Raw genomic sequence first — 23,183 nt, forward strand, 5'->3', positions numbered from 1 at the left:
TCCCCTCCAGTCCACTATTTCTTGATTAATAAATCTGATGGCCAGGGTCTGGCTCAGTAGCAGAGTGTTTGCATGAGGGTTATGGTTTTGATCGTCAGCACCACTAGACAAAAAGAAACGAATAAAATGTGTGTGTGTGTGTGTGTGTGTGACTTTGGGAGTGTTATGGAGCCTGGTGATTGAGTTTTGATCCTTGGAACCTATATGGTAGAGAGAACCAATCCTGGCAAGCTATCCTTCTGAGCTCCAGATGCATGCTATAGCACATGTGCTCCTATACATATAAACTTAAAATACACATAATGAAAACAATGAAACTCTTGAAAGTTCTTTTACCCCTAAGATTATGGTACAGACCCTATCTATTAAAAAAAAAAAATCACTTAGAAAATCATTTTCTTTTCTTGCTTCAAATGAGTCTCATCCTGTACCAAAAAAGTCCATTTCTTGAGAAGAAACCATTTAAACCTTTTTTTTAATATTTCTTCTATACCATTTATTAAAATACTATATACATAGTTGAGCCTAGATATATACTTGCTATGTGAAAGCATCTTGTATGGATGGATGTTCGACCACCTCTCTCATCTCAGGTTCCCCTTCTGTCTCCATCTGCTAGCTTCCACAGAGAAACAAGAAACCTTTTTGTCAAATGCCATCAGCTCCTCCTGTGTTTGTTTCCCTGAGATGAGCAATCCATCCCCAGGGATCTGCAAAGCGGAACAGGTTATCAATGTGCTTGATGTTTTACCCTCAGCTACACCCTTCAAAGGTAAGGCTGCCATGGGCACAGCTAGCATTTAAAAAAGAAGGAACACACCCTCCAGTTCCCTTTCCCATCGGATCTCAACGCTGGTCTTAGTGGTTGTAAAGGAGGAAGAACACATTGAAGTTGGCCTAACAGCAATGTAGTCTGCTGTAGATCATCAGGCCAGATCCAAACATCTCTGGGCTCTTTGTAAAATGGAATAACTTGAGAATTAAAAATGCCTTTGGGCAGTAGTATTGCAACCCCCCCCAAAAAAAAAAAACAAAAAACAAAAAAAAACATACTGACAGTGAAAGTGAAAGCTAAATGGTAGGATAGCTTTTCTTTTAGTGGGATCAATTAATTGCACAATTAATTCTACTCCACTGAAATTTAATGAAGGTAACAAAACAGCTTTGGTTATTATTAGTTATATAAACTTGTAAATAATTATTTTGCCTCAGCTGTAAAATAAGAGTTAAACTAAAAGTTACCTAAATTCTATTTAAATTTTGGAAATTATAATTTTATTTGGGGAGGGGACAGCACATATGTAGAGGTCAGGACAATTTATAGGTATCAGTTCTCTCTACCGTATGGGTCCAGAAGCCTGAACTTAATTCTGTAGTAGGCTTGATGGTGAGCACCATTCTACTGCTGGCCCAGGATTCTGGGTTAGCACTACTGTCAAAGTCCCTCAACATTTTTATAATGTTTTATACTCAGTTGCTCCATAACAGCATAATTCAGTTGCATACCAAGCACAGTACCCACGTAGTCACTTCCCCAGGCCACAAAGAGTAAGTAATTCTGATCATGGCATACTCGTTTAATAAACGGCCCTGTTGGGGGCTAGAGAGATGGCTCAGTAGTTAAGAGCACTGACTGCTCTTCCAAAGGTCCTGAGTTCAAATCCCAGCAACCACATGGTGGCTCACAACCATCCGTAGCAAGAACCAATGCCCTCCTCTGGTGTGTCTGTAAACATCTACAGTGTACTCATATACATTAAATAAATAAATAAATCTTAAAAATAAAACAAACAAAAAATGGCCCTGACTTCTGAGTAAGTCAGGGCCTGGCTACAAATTTCTATAAAATTTTCTATAAACAACCACTAAATTAGCCTCAACTTTTCACCTTTTCTTTGCCTGCATCAAAATTACTTTGAGCCAGGCTTGGTGGCGCACACCTTTAATTCCAGCACTTGGGAGGCAGAGGCAGGTGGATTTCTGAGTTCGAGGCCAGCCTGGTCTACAAAGTGAGTTCCAGGACAGCAAGAACTATATAGAGAAACCGTGTCTTGAAAAACAAAACAAAACAAAATTACTTTAATGACTAAAATCCAAATATACTATGAATAATGAACAAGTAGGCCTCTTCAAGAAAAACCATGTTCAAAGACTCTACTCAGTGTTATATCTGAACAAAGAGTAAGTTATCATGACTATCAATCAAGACAAAAGAACTCAAAAAAAAGGTCATGAGTAATCCCACTGATTTGTTTTTAGCTATGTATAGAACATGTGTTTTTGATATAAACAAAACATATTTAAGGAGGATGACCAAAGCTGAAATACTGTACATTGCATGCAGTAAAGACTAGAATACAGACTAGGATACCTTTGCAGATTACTTTTCTCACCTGGGATGAGAATTATAACCAGTTACCAATACTAGTTAAAGGCATAACAAAGAGCAGTGTGGTAGGCTGGAGAGATGACTCAGCAGTTATGAGCACAGTCTGCTCTTCCAGAGAATTCAGATTCAATTTCCAACATGTACATGTTGATGTACAACTACCAGTTTCAGCCCGGCTGTGGTGGCGCACACCTTTAATCCCAGCACTTGGGAGGCAGAGGCAGGCTGATTTCTGAGTTCAAGGCCAGCCTAGTCTACAGGGTGAGTTCCAGGACAGATGGAAAAATCCTGTCTCAAAACAAACAAAAACAAAAAAACAAAAAACAACTACCAGTTCCAGATATCTAAGACCACCTCATCTCCAAGGATGCAAGTCAGGAACAGTGCATGCATACATACATACATACATACATACAACAAAGACGTGGTGTCACTGGTGTATTGTCGTCCCTGTGCTATGACTTCACAGTCCCAGAAAGTACAGTCACATTACTTACTGCTTCCACAGAGTTACACTCTCGTCGTGTTTCTAAGTATCGGAGTGCTCTTTTTTCTTCTTCTTTTAATTTAGCATCTGCCTGTCCAGAAGCAAAATAACAATCATTTTAAGACTATCAGCAGACTAGTCAAAATTACGAAATGCACTGAATTCTGACTTACATATTTCATGTAATTCTGCACACCATTTTGCTGTAAATATGAGGGTGCCTGTGTTCTATAAAACCTCTCTGTTGAGTCCAAGTATGCCTTCTCAAAATTATCCCTATAGATCTGAAGCTTGTCCTCGGGGTTGGAGCAAAGATTAACTGAAAAACAGAAAATAAAGTGACTTTTATCATTTTTGAGTATTTTTAAGAATGACCCATGAATAACATACTGAGGTATGGTTATGTGACTCTAAAAAAGTTCCAAAGATCATAGCACAAAGCAGTAAACTAACAAATATTATAGTAATGTGGAATATTCTACTTTTTAAAAGAAGAGAGTCTTCTGAACTGATTACTTTATCTGAATCTGCAGGAATAAACAAGAGTTTGCATAGTCAAGATAAGAAAATCAATACCCAGAAGCCCAAAAGCTCAATTATACTGATTAAGCTGCCTACAAGAATGGAAGTGAAGAACAGTTGTGGGGAGACTCCGCTCTGAGATACCACTAAGCAGCAGGCTGGTGTGATGGTGACAGGCAAAGGTGCTTGCTGTCATGCCTAATAGCTTGAATTCAGCCCCTGAGTCATACGTCATGGAAAGAACTGAATGTTGTTCTCTGACCTTCACACACATACAGCATGGCACACGCATGTAAAGGGGGACTGAGGAAACAGTTTATTAGCAGAGCTTAGACAGAACACATGTGAGGCCCAAGGTTACATTTCCAGTACTGTAAGAGGATCATTTCAAAAGTCTAGGTGTAGAATTTAAAGAGGTCTAGACAAGTAGCAGATGAAATAAAAACAATTTCAATGATAAAGTAAAGAAAATCTAAAGACTTATTAAACAACCAAAATAGGGCTGGAGAGATAGCTCAGCAGTTAAGAACACTAACTGTTCTTCCAGAGCTCCTGAGTTCAATTCCCAGCAATGGTGGCTCACAACCATTTGTAATGGGATCCAATGCCCAATTCTGGTATCTCTGAAGACAGCTATAGTGTATTCATATATCTAAAATAAATAAATCTAAAAAAAAAAAAGGAAAAAACATTTAAAAAATGATTTGAAGTTCATTACTTCAACAAATATATTTACTGAAGATTATTTTGTTAGGTACACTAATTCAGTAAAATGAAGCATCAGTAAGAAAGACCCTTATGTAAACGATTACACTAAGGAGGCACAATTACTAGGAGTCATTGAATGTGAGGACTTAACCAAGTGTGAAAAGTAGGAAGGGACGGGGCATGAGGGTAATTTGAAGGTGAGGAAGCATTCATTCTCTAAGTCAGAAGAGACAAGGTATTTGAGAAAATAGAACCAAGCATCATTGTTAGAAGCAGAAAAGGCAGAGAACATGCACAGAAACCTAACTTCTGAGAATATCTAGATAAAACAAAGTTACCTTTTATGAGCTGTAGGTTGCAATTTACAGTTCTCTAATTTAGGACACCAGAAAGTTGTTAACCCAAGGAGTTAATAAAGAGGAAATATGAAAAATACATTTTAATTTAGCAGGTTTCTCAGACACAGAGTCAATATCATTTGTATGATTTTAAAATTAGAAAGTATTTGGAACAGAAAGTACATGGGAGTCTGACCAAACTATAATATCCTAAGATTTCCAGGATGGAAATGTGATCATAAAAGTTGGGAACATACCGTAGGACTCTCGCACTCCTATGACCAGCTGGGAATCAAAAGCTTCCCCTAATCTCTCAGCATGCACCAGCTTCATTGCACTATCCTGGAGTCTGTTCTTTATATTTGAAAAAATTGACTCATTCCACGTATCAAGCATGAGCTGGGAAAGAAGAAAATACAGCGTCATTTTCAGTGATTAACATCTCAAGTACCATACTCAGGGCTCAGGACAAATGGGAGAAAAGGAAATCCTATTACCAGATCTTCAGTATTGGGTCCTTTAGACCAATAGTAAAGAACTAGGACCAACATGAGGACACACACCACCTTTATCTGAGCACTCAGAGGCAGAGGCAGGGGGATCTCTCTGAGTTTCAGGCTAGCTTGGTCTACACAGTGAGCTCCAGGACAGCAAAACAAGATAGAGACTCTGTCTCAAAAATCCAAAAAACAAAAAACTAATTCTTCCGAAAAGAATTTGGTTCCTAGCTCTGCTATTTATTTCTTTTCTCATGTGCAAAACACTAATAGCCAAATATCAAGTGTTTGTTATAAAAATTAAATATGGTAATATATGGAAAACTGTGTTTAGAATACTCACATGCATGCTAATGGTCTTAATAAAAATGTATATATCTTCCTACTATCGGGTTATCAAAATTATAGAAATAAACAAACATTGATGCTGCAAGTCAGGTTGTTCCACAGTTATCAGTAACAGGGAGAGTGGTGACAACGGTTAACAATTCTGTAACTCTCACCACACACATGCCCTGGACTGCACTGTGTTTTTTCCACAGATTTAATGGCATTTAACGCAATGCCAATAACAGTCCCAAAGTAGGGACTACTTCTCTTCCTATGGTGAGAGCTGGGGCCCAGCAGGCAGCACTAACATGCCCACATCTGAACCCAACAAGCCTGATCCCAGAGACAATGCTCATGTAAACCAGTAAGGCTCGCAGCAAATTTTAAAAATGGTAAAAATGAAAGGAATAACAACAAAATAAAGCAAAAGAGGGTCAGGTTATGGGCTACACATTAAACAGCATCTTCAAAGGTTTTTTGCCTTTAAAAAGAAATGTTTCAGTTTGCAGCAAATTCTAGCACTGAAAAACCATCTATACATAATTTTATAGTATCTTAACATAAAGCACAATGTAAGAGTAGGATAGGGTGGTAACACCCAGACCACACAATTCTGGTGCTGGTCTGTTAACCTAGCCATCACAGCAGACAGTTTTTGAAATTCAAATGGCAGTTTTTATTTGTCACCTTTTGTTAAGGCTGAAGCTGCAGCTCAGTGGTAAAGCTTCTGAAGCGTGTATGTGCTCACACAGAAGCATGCAAGTGCTCACACACAGAAGCGTGTATGTTTCACTCATGTCTCACTAGTAGGAAGGTAACTGGTAAGTAGGTAGACAAATTTAAAAAACTATCTTAGAGTGGAAAGAAACCCTGTGACACACAGGATTAAAGCACAAGTAGGTACCGGGCACAGTTTTTTAATTAGAAAACATGCACTATAAAGAAATAAAAACAGTATATACCAAGCTTAAACTAGCATAAAGTAACTATAAAGATAACAGTTGGTTAGCATAATTAAATGGAAAATTAGAAGAAATGATTTTTCAAAGAGAAAATGAATAATTCATAAAAAGATAAAGTACAAAGAAATAAAACAAAAAGATACGGAAGGAAAAGCTAAAAAGAAGAAAAAAAAGAGGAGGTTATGTTTGAAAACAGACTTACAGTTTAAGAGGACATACAAAGATAAGGAAAGCTGAAGCAAAAATTTGAGTGCAAAAAAAAAAAAAAATCTAACAGCCATAAAGTGTCTGCAGACATAAATCAATGAACACCTTCTTCCTAAAGCCATTTAGGGGGGCTGGAGAGATGGCTCAGTGGTTAAGAGCACCAACTGCTCTTTCAGAGGTCCTGAGTTCAATTCCCAGCAACCACATAGTGGCTCACAACCATCTGTAATGGGATCTGATGTGGAGTGTCTCAAGATAGCAACAGTGTACTCATAATAAATAAATGAATAAACAAACATAAATAAATAAATAAATGACATTTAGGGCATTAGGTAACATCAGGAAACAACAGGGTGAGACACATACCTTTCGAACAATACTGTCTTCCATATTTGATTTTTTATTGCTGCTTTGTTTACCCAATAGAGTCACCTCTAGTTGACAAAAAGGTTTTGGTAAAATATCACACTGTGTGAAGAATTTCCGCCATTCAACAATATATGCCTTTAGCAAAGCTGTGTCATCTTGATGGCTCAGTACACGCTGAAAAACAAAATTGTATCTACTTGAAATGAACTTAAAATGCTTTGAAAAAAATAATAACAGAATGCAGCCAAACAATAATTTAAAAACATGATTTATTATACAAAGTATTATGTTTAAGAAAAACTAAAGCCGGGCGTGGTGGCGCACACCTTTAATCCCAGCACTCGGGAGGCAGAGGCAGGCGGATTTCTGAGTCCGAGGCCAGCCTGGTCTACAAAGTGAGTTCCAGGACAGCCAGGGCTACACAGAGAAACCCTGTCTCGAAAAACCAAAAAAAAAAAAAAAAAAAAACTAAACACATGTCCTAATAAACATCCTGTATATAAATGTTCAGAGCCACATTATCCAAAACAGTCAACAGGTAGGAAATGGAAACCAGGCCTGTTGGAGAATGCCCTTAATCCCAGCTGTTGGTAGGAGAGGAAGGATTTCTGAGTTAGAGGCCAGACTGTTTTACAAAGCAAGTTCCAGCACAGTCAGGGTTACAGGATAAACTTACAAAACAAAACAAAGTAACAACAACAATAAGAGTGTTAAGGTCCATTATCTGATGAAGGATAAACAGGAGGTGATACACAACTCAACCCAGCAGTACTCCTGCAGAGGGAAGAACACACAGCTGAGCTTTAAAACATTATCCCAAGTAAAGACTGATCATAAAAGATCAATCAGTTTATGAAATCCAAGAGCAGACACACTCAGAGGCATAAAAAGCAGGGCTGGAGCAATGGCTCAGTGGGTAAGAGCACTGACTGCTCTTCCAGAGGTCCTGAGTTCAATTCCCAACAACCATATAGTGGCTCACAACCATCTGTAATGGGATCTAATGTCCTCTTCTGTGTATCTGAAGACAGCTACAGTGTACTCATATATATAAAATAAATTAATCTTAAAATTGAAAAAAAAGCCGGGAGTGGTGGCGCATGCCTTTAATTCCAGCACTCAGGAGGCAGAGGCAGGCAGATTTCTGAGTTCGAGGCCANCCTGGTCTACAAAGTGAGTNCCAGGACAGCCAGGGCTACACAGAGAAACCCTGTCTCGAAAAACCAAAAAAAAAAAAAAAAAAAAAATTGAAAAAAAAATTCATGTGTAACAGGGTTTTGTTTTGTTTTTCCATGTGAAAGAGGTTTATTGGGAACAGCAGGGCAAGTGGAAGGGGAAAGAAGAAAGAGAGAAAAGAGAAAGAAAGAGAGGTGGTGAACAGGGTTTGAGAAGTAACAGGAGTGTCTGTCTGTTAACAGTACTGTTTCTTCAGAGGGTGGTGAAAATACTGTACAATTAGTGGCTGAGGCTATAAACTTAAACCTCTCTGCAGCATACACTTAAGGGAAGTATTTTGTTTCTAAGTTTTTGTCTGTCATCTTCACTCCTTTTTTGAGGCAGGGTCTCACTATGTATCCCTGGGCTGGCCTGGAACTCACTATGTGGTGCAGGTTAGCTTCCAACACAGATATCAGCCTGCCTCTGCCTCCTGAGTACTGGGATTAAAAGTATGCCCTACAACATCCAGTTAACAGTAAATTTTATGACATGTAAATTATTTCTCTTTGCAGGGATGGAATTGGTGCTGAAGTCATTACCTAGAGCTTAAACATGGTAATCAATAGACTTCACTTTTTAAAAAAAATGGTCCTCTATTTTCCCACTGCTCACACGGAGCTGATCTTGTGATCAGCTTTACCCAGACACCATGTTGCCACTGCAATGTGGCATTTACAAACCTAGACCTGAAGAAATCTTGTAGGCCCCACAAACACCTTTTAGATGTCTTCCCTGAGAACGTGAGATCACTTGTTTGAAGAAGAATAGCATTGAGTAATAGGTACTTCATTGTGCTCACTTGGACTACCTAACCTTGCAGACCCAACTACCAATGCATTTATGAGCTTGGGTGAAATTAGCTGAGGCAAGCCCACATTACTAAACCATACAATTATGAATTATGATATTGCAAGCTGGTACAACCACATTTTCTGTATCCATTCCTCTGTTGAAGGACATCTGGGTTCTTTCCAGCTTCTGGCTATTATAAATAAGGCTGCTATGAACATAGTGGAACATGTGTCCTTATTACATGTTGGAGCATCTTCTGGGTATATGCCCAGGAGTGGTATAGCTGGGTCCTCAGGTAGTACTATGTCCAGTTTTCTGAGGAACTACCAAACTGATTTCCAGAGTGGTTGTACCAGCTTGCAATATCACCAGCAATGGAGGAGTGTTCCTCTTTCTCCACATACTATATTCATTTACTTATGTGCAGGATGGGTATAACTCCACAGCATACATATAGAAGCAAGAGGACAACTTTTACCTTGTAGGTCCACCATGTGGGTCTCAGATATTAAACTCAAGTTATGTCAGGATTGATGGCAAGTACCACTAAGCCATCTCACTGGTCACACTTGGCTTTTTCTAAACTTGAGTTCTGAGAATCAAACTCCTACCCTTGTGATTGCAAGCCATTACTTTATTAAGTCAACCATCTCCCCAGCTAGATATGCAATTTCAATATTTATTTCATTTTTAATTACGTGTAGTTTTGTATTATCTGATTTGAGTGAAGGTGTCCATGTTAGAAACATTGGACCCCTGGAGTCAAAGTTACAAGCAGCTTAGGAGTGTTTGATATGGGTGCTAGGCACCAAACTCCTGTCCTCTGCAAAAGCAGTATATGTTCTTAACCCAGAGCAGCTTTCTAGCACCAGATATATAGTTTTTAAAAGCAACCCAAGGGGCTAGGTATGGTCGCACATGCCTTTAATCCTTGCACTGAGAAGGCAGAGGTAGGCAGTTCTTTGAGTTTGAAGCCAGTCTAGTCTCCATAGTGAGTTCCAGGACAGCCAGAGCTACAGTTAGACCTGTCTCAAAAACCAACCAACCCAAACATACAAAGCAATCTAAGGATGTGAAGCTGTGGCTCACTGATCCAGTCCATGCTCATTTATTAGTCAAGAGTCTAAGGTTCTGTAATTGGCATCCTGCACTAAAAAGAAAAAGAATGTAAATTAAACATGGGAAAATGTAGAACTTACAGCCTGTGCTTGCTTAATAAACTCAAGAATATCTTCTTTTAAAGCCTGATGAATTTTTGATGAGCCTTTATCATCCCAGAGACAGACAGCATGTACATCCCTGTAAAAATAAATCAGAAGGATAAAGATCAGTAGTGAAATAGGCACACAGACAAACATTCATCTTAAGTTCTATGTACAGTTAGTACAGTTTCCATGGACCACTCTTTGTAAGAAGTAAGCACTCTTTGTAAGGTACTCAAACAGGTAACTTTCTAATACTATTATTTCCATTGTCATTGTTGTTCTTTTTTGTTTTTGCTTTTTTGTTGTTTGTTTAGACAGGGTTTCTCTGTACAGCCCCTGCAGTCATAGAACTTGTAAACCAGGCTGGTCTCAAGTTCACAGAAAACCACCTCCCTGCCTTCCCAGAGCTGGCAATTAAAGATGTGCAGCATCACCTCCCTCCCAGCTGCTTTCTTAATTCTCTTGGTGTCATATAGAAATGTATTACAAACCAGGTGGTGGCTGCACAAGCCTTTAATCTCAGCACTCAAGAAGCAGAAGCAGGTGGGTCTCTGAGTTCCAGGTAAGCCTGGTCTACAGAAGGAGTTCCCAGACAGCCAGGGCTACACAGAAAAACCTTGTGTTGAAAAACAATACAACAAACAAAACACCAAAATCATGACAAAAGTATGCCCCTGTCTCCTAATCTCTATCCCCAAAGTTAATTGCTATAATTTTTTTGTTATCCAGGAGTGTTGTGCATGCCTGCAGTCCCAACGCGGGCAGGGGGGGTGGGGTGGGGGTGGGGATGCACAGTAAGCCGATGTAGTTGAATGGGTGAGTTCCAGGTTTAGTAAGTAAAAGACTTTGCTTCTTCCCGTCTACCTTGTCAGTCTTTGGCCTCTGCATACACATACACATGGGCTTATTATGCATGCACATGCATTAATTAATACACACACACCATTTCTGGGGATCAAATTCAGGTACTCACGCTTGCATTGCAAGAACTGTATCTACTGAATCTTCTCCTAGCCCCTGACTATACTTTGGTTGTAATTTTTCCCAGCTATACTACTTGGTAATTGGCCGACCGTGTAAGGTTTGAGTATCTTCTAATATTTAATATATCATGTAACTTAGAATCTTTTTCCATTGCAATTTAAACCTATTCTTAGAAGTTGTAAAATTTGTGGATTTCAACCTGACCAACTCATAATAAACACTCCATGTCTTTCTAGTTACATTATAATGCTGTATTTCTATTTAAATGAATACTTTTGTTCTCATAGCTCTGAATAAATGAAAAAAACTGCGAAGCAGAACCTGGGAAGACGCGAGTTCAGGTAAAGGTAATGGTCATTAAGCTGTGCTTTTTCAGAACTACTGCTCAAAGCTTTCTCTTCTTCAGTGAAAATGGTCAGTTGATTTTCTAAACTGCTGTGAGTGGTTTCCGTCCAGATGCAATCACACCTACTGCACTGCCGATGAAACAGCTGAGACAACTCCCACTTCTTTCTGCACTTGCCATCAAGAAAACTTGCAAATTTTGCTCACCTCAGTGGTGTGACAGGTAAGCGAGACTGAGACTAACACAGAACAGCCACCTGATACCAAGGTCTGAGCTGAATGAGCTGACTGAACTGGGAAGTCCAACAAGGGAGAGCTTCCCAACACTGCTGGAATCATTCACCTTCACTAACCAACTTATTTGGTTTTGCTTGCTAACAAAAATGTGGCCTCTGGAATTAAATAGGCGTGTATAGAATGTCCTGACTTTAGACACTATAGACTATAGCCCTGGAAGCTTTAGGCTCTGTGCCTAAATTAATGTTTCAGGCCTTAGCTAAGTTCCTGTTCCTACCTTCCCAACCCAGTACTGGGATTAAACCAGGTCTTGTCCATTTTAAGCTAGTATTCTATCACTAGACCAAAAGTTAGTTTTTCAAAAAGGATGTGAGGGAGTTGGGGGAAGAGCTAGAGAGATGGCTCAGCGGTTAAAAGCCCTGACTGCTCCTCCAGAGGTCCTGAGTTCGATTCCCAGTACCCACATGGTGGCTCACAACCAACTGTAATGAGATCTGATGCCCTCTTCTGGTGAGTCTGAAGACAGCTACAGTGTACTCAAATACATGAAATATATATCTTTAAAACAAACAAACAAACAAACAAAAAAACCAAGGATGTGGGGGTGGGGATTCTATAGAAATGGCTCAGGGATTAGGAAGACTTGTTTGTTACTCTCCCAGGTCTGGGATTCAGTTCCCATCAGCCACATGGAGGTTGACAACTGTTCAAGGAATCTGGCATACTCCTCTGGTTTCTAAAGACACCCGGCATGCACACTGTGTACTTGTACATATGCAGGCAAAACACTCATACATATTAAATTAACAGTTCACATAGAAACTGAAGGAGAAAACCATTTCATTTGGCTTCTAAGGTGAACTTTGTGATTAATAGGGTTGTTAAAACTTGCTACACTGCCTCCTAGGGACTTCTAACAATAACTGTTCTCTAGACATTTGGCCAAGGGCTAAGCAGTAACAAAGCAGACCTGAGATTCAATTCCTTAAAAAAATCTGTTTGTAAGGTTAGCCTTAGACTGGAATCTGAGAACTGCCAGGTTCCCACATCTACATAAAACCTTCCTGAAATGATAATACTAGTTCAGTGTATCTAAACTGATAACACAAACATCCTGATTTTTACTGAATTTATACTTACTCTTCCTAGGAATCCAGAATTTGAATGACTATATAGCCACTTTCATTAACTCTTGATAACATATCACATGTTTTCAATCTTCCTGCTGAAGAAATTAAATGTCCCAAGGCTGGAGAGATGTCTCAGCAGTTAAGAGCACTTGTTATTTTTGCAGAGGACCCGAGGTCATTTCCTAGCACCCACATGGTGGCTCACTAACTCCATTTCCATGGAAGTGGGAGTTCCAACACTTTCTTCGGTCCTCCACCAGTACCAAGAACACATATATTACATAGACATATATGCAAGCAAAATACTCATACACATAAAATGAGATAAACAAATCTAAGAAAAAGAATGTAATGTCCCAGGTGAATCCCCTGGAAAAGGACTTTTGGGAATCTGTGCTTAATCTCCCCTTTAAATCTTCCGGATTTCAACACATATGTCTTTTCGCTGTATTTTCAGGCTTATAAGGTCACCTAGCAAGTCAAGGACCCTAGACTCTGTCTTGGGAATCTCCAACACAACTAGTAACAATACACAGGTTTTCCTATCATTTAAACTCAGTGTCCATCCAGTATGGAAAGCCACCAAAACCCACTCTGTTAGCAAACAGAATTACTGGATTACTTACGAAAATAGATCAAACCACTGCTGTTTTGTTACAGATTCCTGGCGTAAAAGCTTCAAAACAATTGGACGCATGAAATCCCACTTGTCTTCAAACTGGAGAGAACCTTTATTCTTAAAAATAAAAGAGATAAAATATGGCTTATTTTAAATCAATTAAATACAAAAGTTTCACATACTTTTATCTAAAAATATCTATCTCTTAAAAGATAGCCCGAGACCACCTGTAGTGGCGCAGGCCTTTAATCCCAGCATTCGGGAGGCAGAGGCAGGTGGATTTCTGAGTTCGATGCCAGACAAAGTGAGTTCCAGGACAGCCAGGGTTATACAGAGAAACCCTGTCTCGAAAAAAAACAAAACAAAAAAAAGCCCAGAAAAATAAAGAGATCAAAATTAATACCTTTCCAAAACAGAGTTCTTATAGGGTTAATCTTATAGCAGGGAATCAAAGATAACTATAAACACAAATCAGGGCTGAAGTTATAGGTTAGAATTATAGGCTGTGCGTGAGTCCCTGGGGTCAATCCTAGGAGAAGGGGGAAGAAAGAGACAGCAATACTAAGAATACAGTGGAATGTACAGGGAAGAATTTGTTATAGAGTGTGGCCTTCCCTCTTGGTTCCTTCCGGCAGATAATCCCAGGTCAACTGGAATGTGTACCTAAAACTAACCTTAGGTCCTGTGTAAGGATCAAGCTAACAAATGGTAGTTTTGGTAGGGGACTGGCAGGGTCAACATGGTCTCAAAAGTGGGGCTGGCCAATTTAAAAGATTAACAATGTAATTTAAAGAAGGGCTTTGTGTCAATGTAGAGTTCAAAGTACTCATGGACATAAACATTCTCGTCTTTGTGAAGAAATTCCACACTTATTGGACAGGAAGAAAGTTAGATTAGCTTCCTTAGGCATAATCTGTGTATATTGTCATACACTGACCACAGGAAGGATAACAGAAGCTACACTTGGGACCTCCTAGACTCCGTCCTATACTTCTCTCTCTTAAGCTGATCTTGAACTGAATGTTGCAGCTACATAACAAATAACAGTAATTATGCCAGCTTGCAGTAAAGCCTGAGTCTTCCTGGTGTTGAAAATGAATGGGTATCTTACAGAGACTTAATCCTCTAATTCTGTAGCTGTACTCAACTCTTCATACTGTAAAGCTGTCAGCCGCCGAGAGCGCGACATTTAAGAGCGCTCGCTACTCTTGCAAAGACCCTAGCATCGGCGCTAACTCACAACTCTCTGCAACTCCACTTCGAAGGGATCTGACTCCTGCTGCAGACTTCAGGGACACCAATCATGCACATATTGCACATACATGCATGTAAAATATTTACGTCCATGGATGTTTTTTTAAAAATGGGAGGGAGGGAGGCTGGGTGTGGTGGCTGAACTTGGAAACAGATGAATGTCTGTGAGTTCAAGGCCAGCCTGATCCACATAGTGAGTTCTAGGGCAAGCTATAGCTACAAAGACCCAGTTCAAAGAAACAAAATAAAACATTATAAACCCACAAAAGCCCACCAGGCAGTGGTGCCACTCACCTTTAATCCTGCTGTTTTGTTTTGTTTTTACCAAGACAGGGTTTCTCTATATATCTCTGGCTGTCCTGAACTCGTTCTGTAGACCAGGATGGCCTCAAACTCAGAGATCCATTTACCTCTGCCTCCCCAAGGGCTGGGTTTAAAGGTATGGGTCATCACCACCCAGCTTACTTCTAATTCTTAATATATCATGTTATATAAATAATTACCAAGTGACAAGGAAAATATCTGTATACGTGTAAAAGTCTAAATTTTTTTAAGTACTTTAAAAAAGTACTTTGATCCACAGTTGGTTGAAATCAATGCCAAAAGAAAATATTTCATCTTACAATGCTAATAAAATCTTGACATCAAATTTGAGAGCAGCCTGAGACACAAAGGAAACATATACAAAGATTTAAATGAGCATTATCAAATAAGTATATCAAAATACTAGTTCATCCTAACCATTTTGTCCTATGAATATCATCTTTTTTTTTTTTTTTTTTCCAAGACAGGGTTTCTCTGTGTAGCCCTGGCTGTCCTGGAACTCACTGTGTAGACCAGGCTGGCCTCAAAGTCAGAAATACGCCTGCCTCTGCCTCCCGAGTGCTGGGATTAAAGGCATGCGCCACCACGCCCAGCTTTTTATTTATTTATTTATCTTATTAGGAGGAAAAAACAAATTAGTCAGGTACTAGACAGAAAGAGGGAACAACCTCATTTGTACCAGTCAAGAGCTTAGCTCTTATTCAGGCTAAATGTATTTATACAACTTGTTCTGGCCAATAAATTTCATTCATTTCTTTTCTTTTTTGACTCCTCCCCCTCCCATTCATTTTCTAGTAAAGTAGGACTATTTTATGAAACTTATGATTTGTTTTTATATAATTTACTTTTTAAAGTTCTACCTATTTACTTTACATCTTCCTATGCGGGTGCATTTGGAGGTCAGAGGACAATTTCTGAATGTAGGTTCTCTTCTACCATGAGAGTCGCAGAGGACTGAACTCAAGTTCTCAGGCCTGGCAGCAAGAGCGTGAGTAGCTGGTCTGACTTGCCAGACCACACAAATGTTTTTAAGGATACTGCTTAGTCTAATTATTTATTGTAGGATTCTTTTTGTTCTATTTGTTGATTTTTATTTTAGTAGAGCTAGCTGTCCTGGAATTTGCTCTGTAGACCAGTCTGGCCTTGAAACTCACAAGAGATCTGCCTGCCTCTGCTTCCCAGTGCTGGGATTAAAGGCGTGTGCCACCACCTCTGCTTCCCAGTGCTTGGATTAAAGGCGTGTGCCACCACTGCTACCACAAGTTCTTAACCTGATGTTCAGATACTGCATGAAATCAGCAAACCTTCTAAATTATATACTTCAGAAACCATTTTTCAACATATTCTCTGACAACCTACATCAAATCTTCTGGGGTAATAATTTTACCTAAAACATTAAACCTACCATAGACCTACTGAACCCACTAGAATTCAGGATCAGCAGGCTTAATCAAATGATAAATTCATGTAAAAATGTAAAAGGGTCTATGGCGTCATATAAGACTAACAGGAAGTGATGTTTCTTCTAGTCACTTACAAAGGTTACCCCAAGGCCTTGCCCCAAGGGCCTACTGCTATCACCTAGTAATATTATAAAGACACTGAGAGATAAACACCAGAATTAGCTGAGCCCTTTTCCCTTCAACTGCAGAATTTAAGTGAGCCAGGCACAATGGCATATTCCTTTAAGTTCTAGCACGTAGGAGGCAGAAGCCCTGTCTGAATCTGAGTTCCAGGCCAGTCTGATCTACAAAGCAAATTCCGGGACAATAAAAGCTACAGAGTTAGGCCCTGTCTAAACAGAAAAACTTAGGTAAATTGAAAGATTAATTTTGTTCTCCTCGTGGAGCTAGCTAATGAGCTTGGCCAGATTTATGATCCCAAAGTATACATTACGTGCTAACCTTATGCCTGGCTTCCGATTACTTTTTCTACTGCTAATATTGTCCTGTAACTTCACTTCTCCTTCTAAAAAAAATATTGTATTTATGTGTGTCCGTCTGTGTGTACTTAAGTGCATGTGTAGTTGCCTGCAGAGGGCAGAAGAAAGCATTGGTTCTCTTTTACAGGCAGTTACATATAAGACACAAGGTGGGTGCTGGGAGCTGAACCCACATCATCTGCAAGAACAACCAGTGCTCTTAACTGCTGAGTTATCTCCCCAACTACTATCCCTCTTTTTGAGACAAGGTTTCACTATAAATCTCAGATGACCTAGCTGGCATCAAACCCAGAGATCCACCTATCGCCTCCGCCCCACCCTCACCCAGTGCATGCTATCACACTCCCTTCTCCTTTTCATTTCAACTAAATCATTCTATACAGGCACTTTTGGCAATTATAAAGTTAAGCAATGCAAGTCTTACAATCAAAATTCAAGATGCTACAGAGTATTGCATGATGGCTCAGTTGGTATGTACTTGCTCTACAAAAATGAGAAGACATGAATTTAATCATCCAGACCCCCCCCCCTTTTAAAGATTTATTTATTTTATGTATGTGAGCACACTGTCGATGTCTTCAGACACACCAGAAGAGGGCATCAGATATCATTACAAATGGTTGTAAGCCACCATGTGGTTACTGGGAATTGAACTCAGGACCTCTGAAAGAGCAGACAGTGCTCTTAACCACTGGGTCATCTCTCCAGCCCCGAGAATTCTTATTTAAAAAAAAAAAAAAAAAAAGACTGGGCACTGGGAGGCAGAAGGAGAAGGATCTTTGAGGCCAACCCTGTCTACAAAGCCAGTCCAAGACAGCCAGAGCTCTGTTTCACAGAGAAACCCTGTCTCAAACAAACAAACAAACAAACCGCCAAACCAAACCACTGAGTATGGTGGCCTTTCTGTGTAAGCCCAGTGCTAGTGAAAGAGTGGCATGTGTATCCCCAAGACTCCCTCCCAGCCAATCTAGGGTAACTGGAAAATTCTAAGCAAGTGAGAGAGAGCCAGTCAAAAAACAAGGTGGACAGCTCCTGGGTTGACTCTGCCTTCCACATCCAAACATATGCATATGCAAACACACAGCATCCACTCTTCAAAATTCCCTCCAATGCTCTCTTCCTAGTTTTCTTTCATCATCCCATCAAAAATATTTCAATATGTAAGGCACAAATAGCACACAGTAACATTTCTGAAACTTCTCCTGCCTTAAGAGAAAACCATCAGTACAATCTTCTTCAATATGGCAAATTTCCATAGAGCATGGGCATTATTATGTCTGTCTTTGAATTCCTTAGGGTACCGTTACATGTTGGTATCTAATAAAATACTTTAAGAATGAATAAATACTAGACACTTAGACTTGCTTGTTTGTACTTTTATATTCTGTCCAAATGATGAAAGTTTTCACTGAGAGAAAGCTGGGCATCCCATTTCAGTTCCTTTTCAGTTTCTTGTTGAAAGATCCAACTGAGATGGTTTAAAATGATTGGCAGGATGGACCATAGCTAAGCAAGAAAGTGATAAGGTCAGAAACCTAATTTGGTCTAGAGATCAGATTAGCACTAAGAGATAAAATTATGAAAGAGGTGTTGTAACTGCACCAGAACAACAAAATACAAAGACAGAAAGCTAAAGATTGAATCCAGAGAAATAATTTGTATGTTAGTGAAAAACAAGTGATTGTGGAAGACAGTAAAAACAAGGAGAAAAAAAAATCACATAAAAAAAGAGAGAAACAACAGAGAATGAGATGTAATACCTGACAAAAGGATGAAGCTTATCAAGAAGAATCTAATCTGGTTTGGCAATCAGGATATCCCTACTGTTCAGGCTCTTAACATCTGACAGCTTCAAGGTAACTGAATGGGCCAATTAAGGGAAAAGAGGGCTACAAAGGGCCCACGGGCAAAGTCTTACAGGCTTATACAAGAGATACAAGGCCTTCTTATAGTTACCCAGGGGAAAAGAAAAGAGCAGCAAGAGGGAGACACACCACCAAGTCCAGGAGGACACTGCAGGCTCAACAAAACAGGTGGAGGGCAACCTGAAAAAGAGCTGTGGTAATATGGGGAAATCAGAAAAACCCATGGTAGTGGTCAAGGGAAATAAATGAATGTGGACACTGCTGGTTAGTGTTAGGAACTAAGAGGAGTGAAAACATTTGAACAATTGCTGTTTGGAGTAGAAGAATCAACTGAAACTGAAGAGAATGAGCACTCTGGGCTCAGATGACAACTACAAAAGAAAAAGAACAGGCAGAATTAAGTATCAAGTAATCCAAAGTAGGAGATGAAATGGGGCTGTGATGAAATGCTCTACAGCTAGACTGTGTAAGGAAAACAGGGATAGGTCCCATATGAAAAGGAGTCAGAAGATTCAACCAGGTGCAAACTGTATGTCAAATATGCACTACAGACTCAAAAAAATTGCCAAAATCCAATTGACAGTTCACTTGATCTCACCAGAAAACATGATCCCAAATAAAATAAAATGCCAATATAAAAGCAGATCTTATTGCATCAGATTCTTAGAAATTTCATAAAGTTTCTAATCTTATTTTCTCAAATGTACTAGTAGTTATTTCTCTGAATTCTGTCAACTATAAAAACAAAACAACCTAACCCCAAACAAATGAGACAAAACAAAAACACCACCTTTCTGCAAGTCACAGCAAACTGGAATTTCCCGCCTGAAGGGACTAGGGCTCGTTACTGAGCATGTGTCAGGTACAGCTGGTAGATCTGGTACTGACTCAAACGATTCTTGTCTGGCCTACATCTCCCCTTTCTGACCGATGGACAGGCTAATTTTCTCTTTGGTAAAATCTACTTGTGGAAGTCCAAGGCATTTCTCAAATAAGCCAATATACTAATCCAACAAAAAATATGCTAATTTGGCCACTCCCCAGTAAGCTCTATAGCTACTCAAGGTAGTAACAGCCCTGAATTTAAAATCCCCTAAATTAAATCACAGACAGACCCTGGCTGGTCCTCACATATTCCAAAGACAAACTTCAGTCTCCCCATTTTATGATTAGTACTTTTCAAAATATGAGTATTTGGAATCCTCTCCCCAAAAGTGCCAACAACTAAAATAGGTAAATGTTTGACAATGTAGATAACAGAATCAAATGTCTGTTTATTATGTCCTTCATATTACAACAGTACTAGCTATCTAAAATCAGACTATTAGCCAGGCCTTGTGGGGAACACCCTGAATCCCAGCACTATACAAACCTCTCTTAAGTTCAAGAGCAGCCTGGTCTACACAGTGAGTACCAAGATCAGGCAAAGCTACAAAGATCTTTTTGAAAATTCATATATCTGGCTCAGTCAGTTACTGGTTTTTCCAATATATTGTCATGAAGTTACAGTACTTCTTTTTCTTTCTTGCTTTGAGTCAGGCTCTAATGACAGCCCTGACTGGCCTAGATTCAGAGATCAGCCTCCCTCAGCTTCAAAAATGTTGGGACTAGGGCTGGTGAGATGGCTCAGTGGTTAAGAGCACTGACTGCTCTTCCTGGGTCCTGAGTTCAAATCCCAGCAACCACATGGTGGCTCACAATTATCTGTAATAGGACCTGAGGCCCTCTTCTGGTGTGTCTGAAGACAGCTGCAGTGTACTTACATATAACAATAAATAAAGCTTTGGGCCAGAGCAAGTGGGGCTGGGGTGAGCAGAGGTCCTGAGTTCAAATCCCAACAACCACATGATGGCTCAGAACCATCTGTACAGCTATAGTGTACTCATATACTTAAATAAATCTTAAAAAAAAAAAAGAATGTTGGGACTAAAGGTCTGTGCTACCATATTGGAACTCAGAGCTTTAAAAATCATCCTAGTTATCTTTACTCCTAGCTGGGTCAGGTAGGCCTTTTCATTCCCCTCAGTCTCAGTGTAGACAAAGGATTTCTGTGAATTCAAGGCCAGCTAGGTTACACAGCAAGTTCAGGCAAGACGGGGCCAATGAGACCCTTTTTTAGGGGAGAGGTAGCCTTTTCTATTATTATTATTATTATTATTATTATTCATTCATTCATTCATTCATTCACACAGCCTGAGAACATAGTATTTATGTCCCCTCGGGTAATCACTAGTCCCATATTTCAGTTAGTAATTTCAGGTCAGAATTCTTACTAAAAAACACAAACTCGCCTCGTGTCTTCCTCAATCCTCATTTTTTTTTTTTTAAATGATTCTACATAACCTGCTCGCCCCGGGACTCTCCTGGCATTTACAACTTTTCAATGCTTTCTTTAAATGAAAACTTTTCTACACCCTAAAAGGATGGACGGCAGCACTTGATCGGGTGCCATCGATGTCCTATAAGGGAGGTCGGGATTGGGAGACAGTTCCTCAAGGGACAGGGAAAAGGTGGAAATAGACGGTCAGGCGTGAGAGAACTGGTGGGAAGGTGTGACATTCAGAGAAGGGAGGAAAGGGGTGAAGTGGCAGGCAGGCACTGACTGCTGTCTGACCTGCAGAGTGCGAACAGGAATTAAGGAATGGGGTTGGGGAAGTATGGGGGGGACCAGCCATTGAAACCTGCTAGGCAGCATTTTGCTGGAATTTTTTTCCCTATTTATGTCTTTGACACTCCATTCAGAAGGGACGGGCCCCAAGAGTCACAATGAGGGGTTGGTACGGCCCAGCGACACTGCTCTCGCTCCCAGCCGGGGGTTGGTCCCTTGAAAGCATCGCTGCGAGTCGGTCAGCCGGCGGGAGGAACCCACCAGGTCCTCTGGACCCCGAGGCCAGGGCCCGGCGTCGGGGTGCTAGGGCAACAGCCACCCCGGCTCGTTCCGGTGGACAACCCCGAACCGCTGCTCTCCTCACACACATCTTGCCGCTCACACGGAGCCCGGTCCTTCCCCGGGAGCCGAGCGCGTCGGTGGCCGGGCAGAAGCCGGGCTGCAGCCGGGGGGCTTACCTTTAACAGATTAGACGTCGCCATGTTCTCAACTTGGACTCTCGCGAGACGCGGCGAGACTTGGCGGCGCTCGGGGCCAGGCCTCCTCGAGAGGCCGGGGTTCCCAGCAGGACCCCGCAGGCCGCGGCGGGGGATGCGGGGGACGCCGGAGCGGCGTGCCGTCAGCGCCGAGCTCGTCCCGGGCACCCGTGCTTCCTCGGGCTTTCCAGCTACATGGTCACCCCGGCCTGCCCACGCGAGAGAGCGCATGCAAACGCTTGAGGAGACGCGAGCGGCGAATGGTGGGAAGGGACCGGGAGCCGACCTGACCGGGAAGAGGTAGTAGCCACTTCCCCGGGCCTCCCCAGCTCGCCTTCACTTCTGCCGCTGGGCTTGCACCCGCCTCGGCCGCCGGCAACGACTTTAGCTCGGCTTAGGGCCCGCACCTCAGGTTCCGTGGCGGCGTCACGTGACGCGGCGGGCGGGGGCGTGCTCGGGAGCAACCCAGGCGACAGCAAGCCACTGGGTCCCGAGGCCCGCGCAGAGGGTGGGAGCGCGCCCTCTGCTGGCTGGAGCCGGCGCAGCCCTCACGCGCTCGCCCCAGATCGGGATGGCTATTCAGAGCTCGGGATTAGATTAGTCTGGAAGGTTTCTTACTGCTGTCCTCAGGAAAGGCTGACAGGGAGAAGGCGCCCAGTAAATTATGCACAAACGTACTGTTATTCCGATAAAAAAAAAAAAAAACCCGGCTTGTTCAAGAAGTGATTGTTAATCTTGGGTTCCTTAAGATATATCCTAAAGCACCCTATAGTATTTTCTCCAAATTGCATCGCTTCCGATCACGAATCTCTGATCAAGGGAAGAGAATGTAATTTATACAGGGATCTCTCAGGTTAGCTGTTATTTAATGCATTATGCAAATTCATAATCCTACCCTTTGGGGGTTTAGTTGCTTGCTTTGTTGGTTGGTTTGGTGTTTGACGGAGTTTCTCTATGTAGCCCTGGCTGTACTGAAACTCCATCTGTAGACCAAGCTGGTCTTGAACTCAGAGAGTGGAGGGAGGTGCCTCTGCCTCCCAAGTGTTGGGATTAAAGGTGTGGGAAACCACCACCTGGTATCAAATTTGTTTCTTTGAAACTCATCTCTCACTGCCCAACAATTTTAGTCCCAGTACTCAAAGCAGAGGAAGGAGGATCTCCGTAAGATTGGGGACAGCCTGGTCTACAGAGCAAGTTTCAGAACAGCTAGGTCAAAAAAAAAAACCAAAAATACAAAAGTTTCTCAACATCCCTCCATGGCAGCCGGGCGTGGTGGCGCACATCTTTAATCCCAGCACTTGGGAGGCAGAGGCAGGCAGATTTCTGAGTTCGAGGCCAGCCTGGTCTACAAAGTGAGTGCCAGGACAGCCAGGGC

General features: G+C 41.1%; 1 protein-coding gene and 1 non-coding gene across 2 annotated transcripts in view; one reads left to right on the top strand and one right to left on the bottom strand.

The window, feature by feature from the left end:
• Positions 1 to 22,285, bottom strand: part of Cul5 (cullin 5) — a 45,995-nt gene extending 23,710 nt beyond the window's left edge. Inside the window, exons 1-7 of the mRNA XM_021171863.2 lie at positions 21,791 to 22,285; positions 13,347 to 13,456; positions 10,019 to 10,118; positions 6,807 to 6,983; positions 4,702 to 4,843; positions 3,050 to 3,195; positions 2,887 to 2,967 (exon numbers count right to left, since the gene is read on the bottom strand). Coding sequence (XP_021027522.1) covers positions 2,887 to 2,967; positions 3,050 to 3,195; positions 4,702 to 4,843; positions 6,807 to 6,983; positions 10,019 to 10,118; positions 13,347 to 13,456; positions 21,791 to 22,039 — 1,005 coding nt within the window. The 5' untranslated portion in view covers positions 22,040 to 22,285. The remainder of the gene's footprint in view (positions 1 to 2,886; positions 2,968 to 3,049; positions 3,196 to 4,701; positions 4,844 to 6,806; positions 6,984 to 10,018; positions 10,119 to 13,346; positions 13,457 to 21,790) is intronic.
• Positions 819 to 947, top strand: LOC115032013. Its single transcript, XR_003837662.1, has one exon. It is a non-coding gene; the product is annotated as a small nucleolar RNA SNORA61 (small nucleolar RNA).
• Positions 22,286 to 23,183: the final 898 nt, after the last annotated feature.

The sequence above is a fragment of the Mus caroli genome, chromosome 9 (assembly GCF_900094665.2).
Source record: "Mus caroli chromosome 9, CAROLI_EIJ_v1.1, whole genome shotgun sequence".
In the NCBI taxonomy this organism is placed as follows: Eukaryota; Metazoa; Chordata; class Mammalia; order Rodentia; family Muridae; genus Mus; species Mus caroli.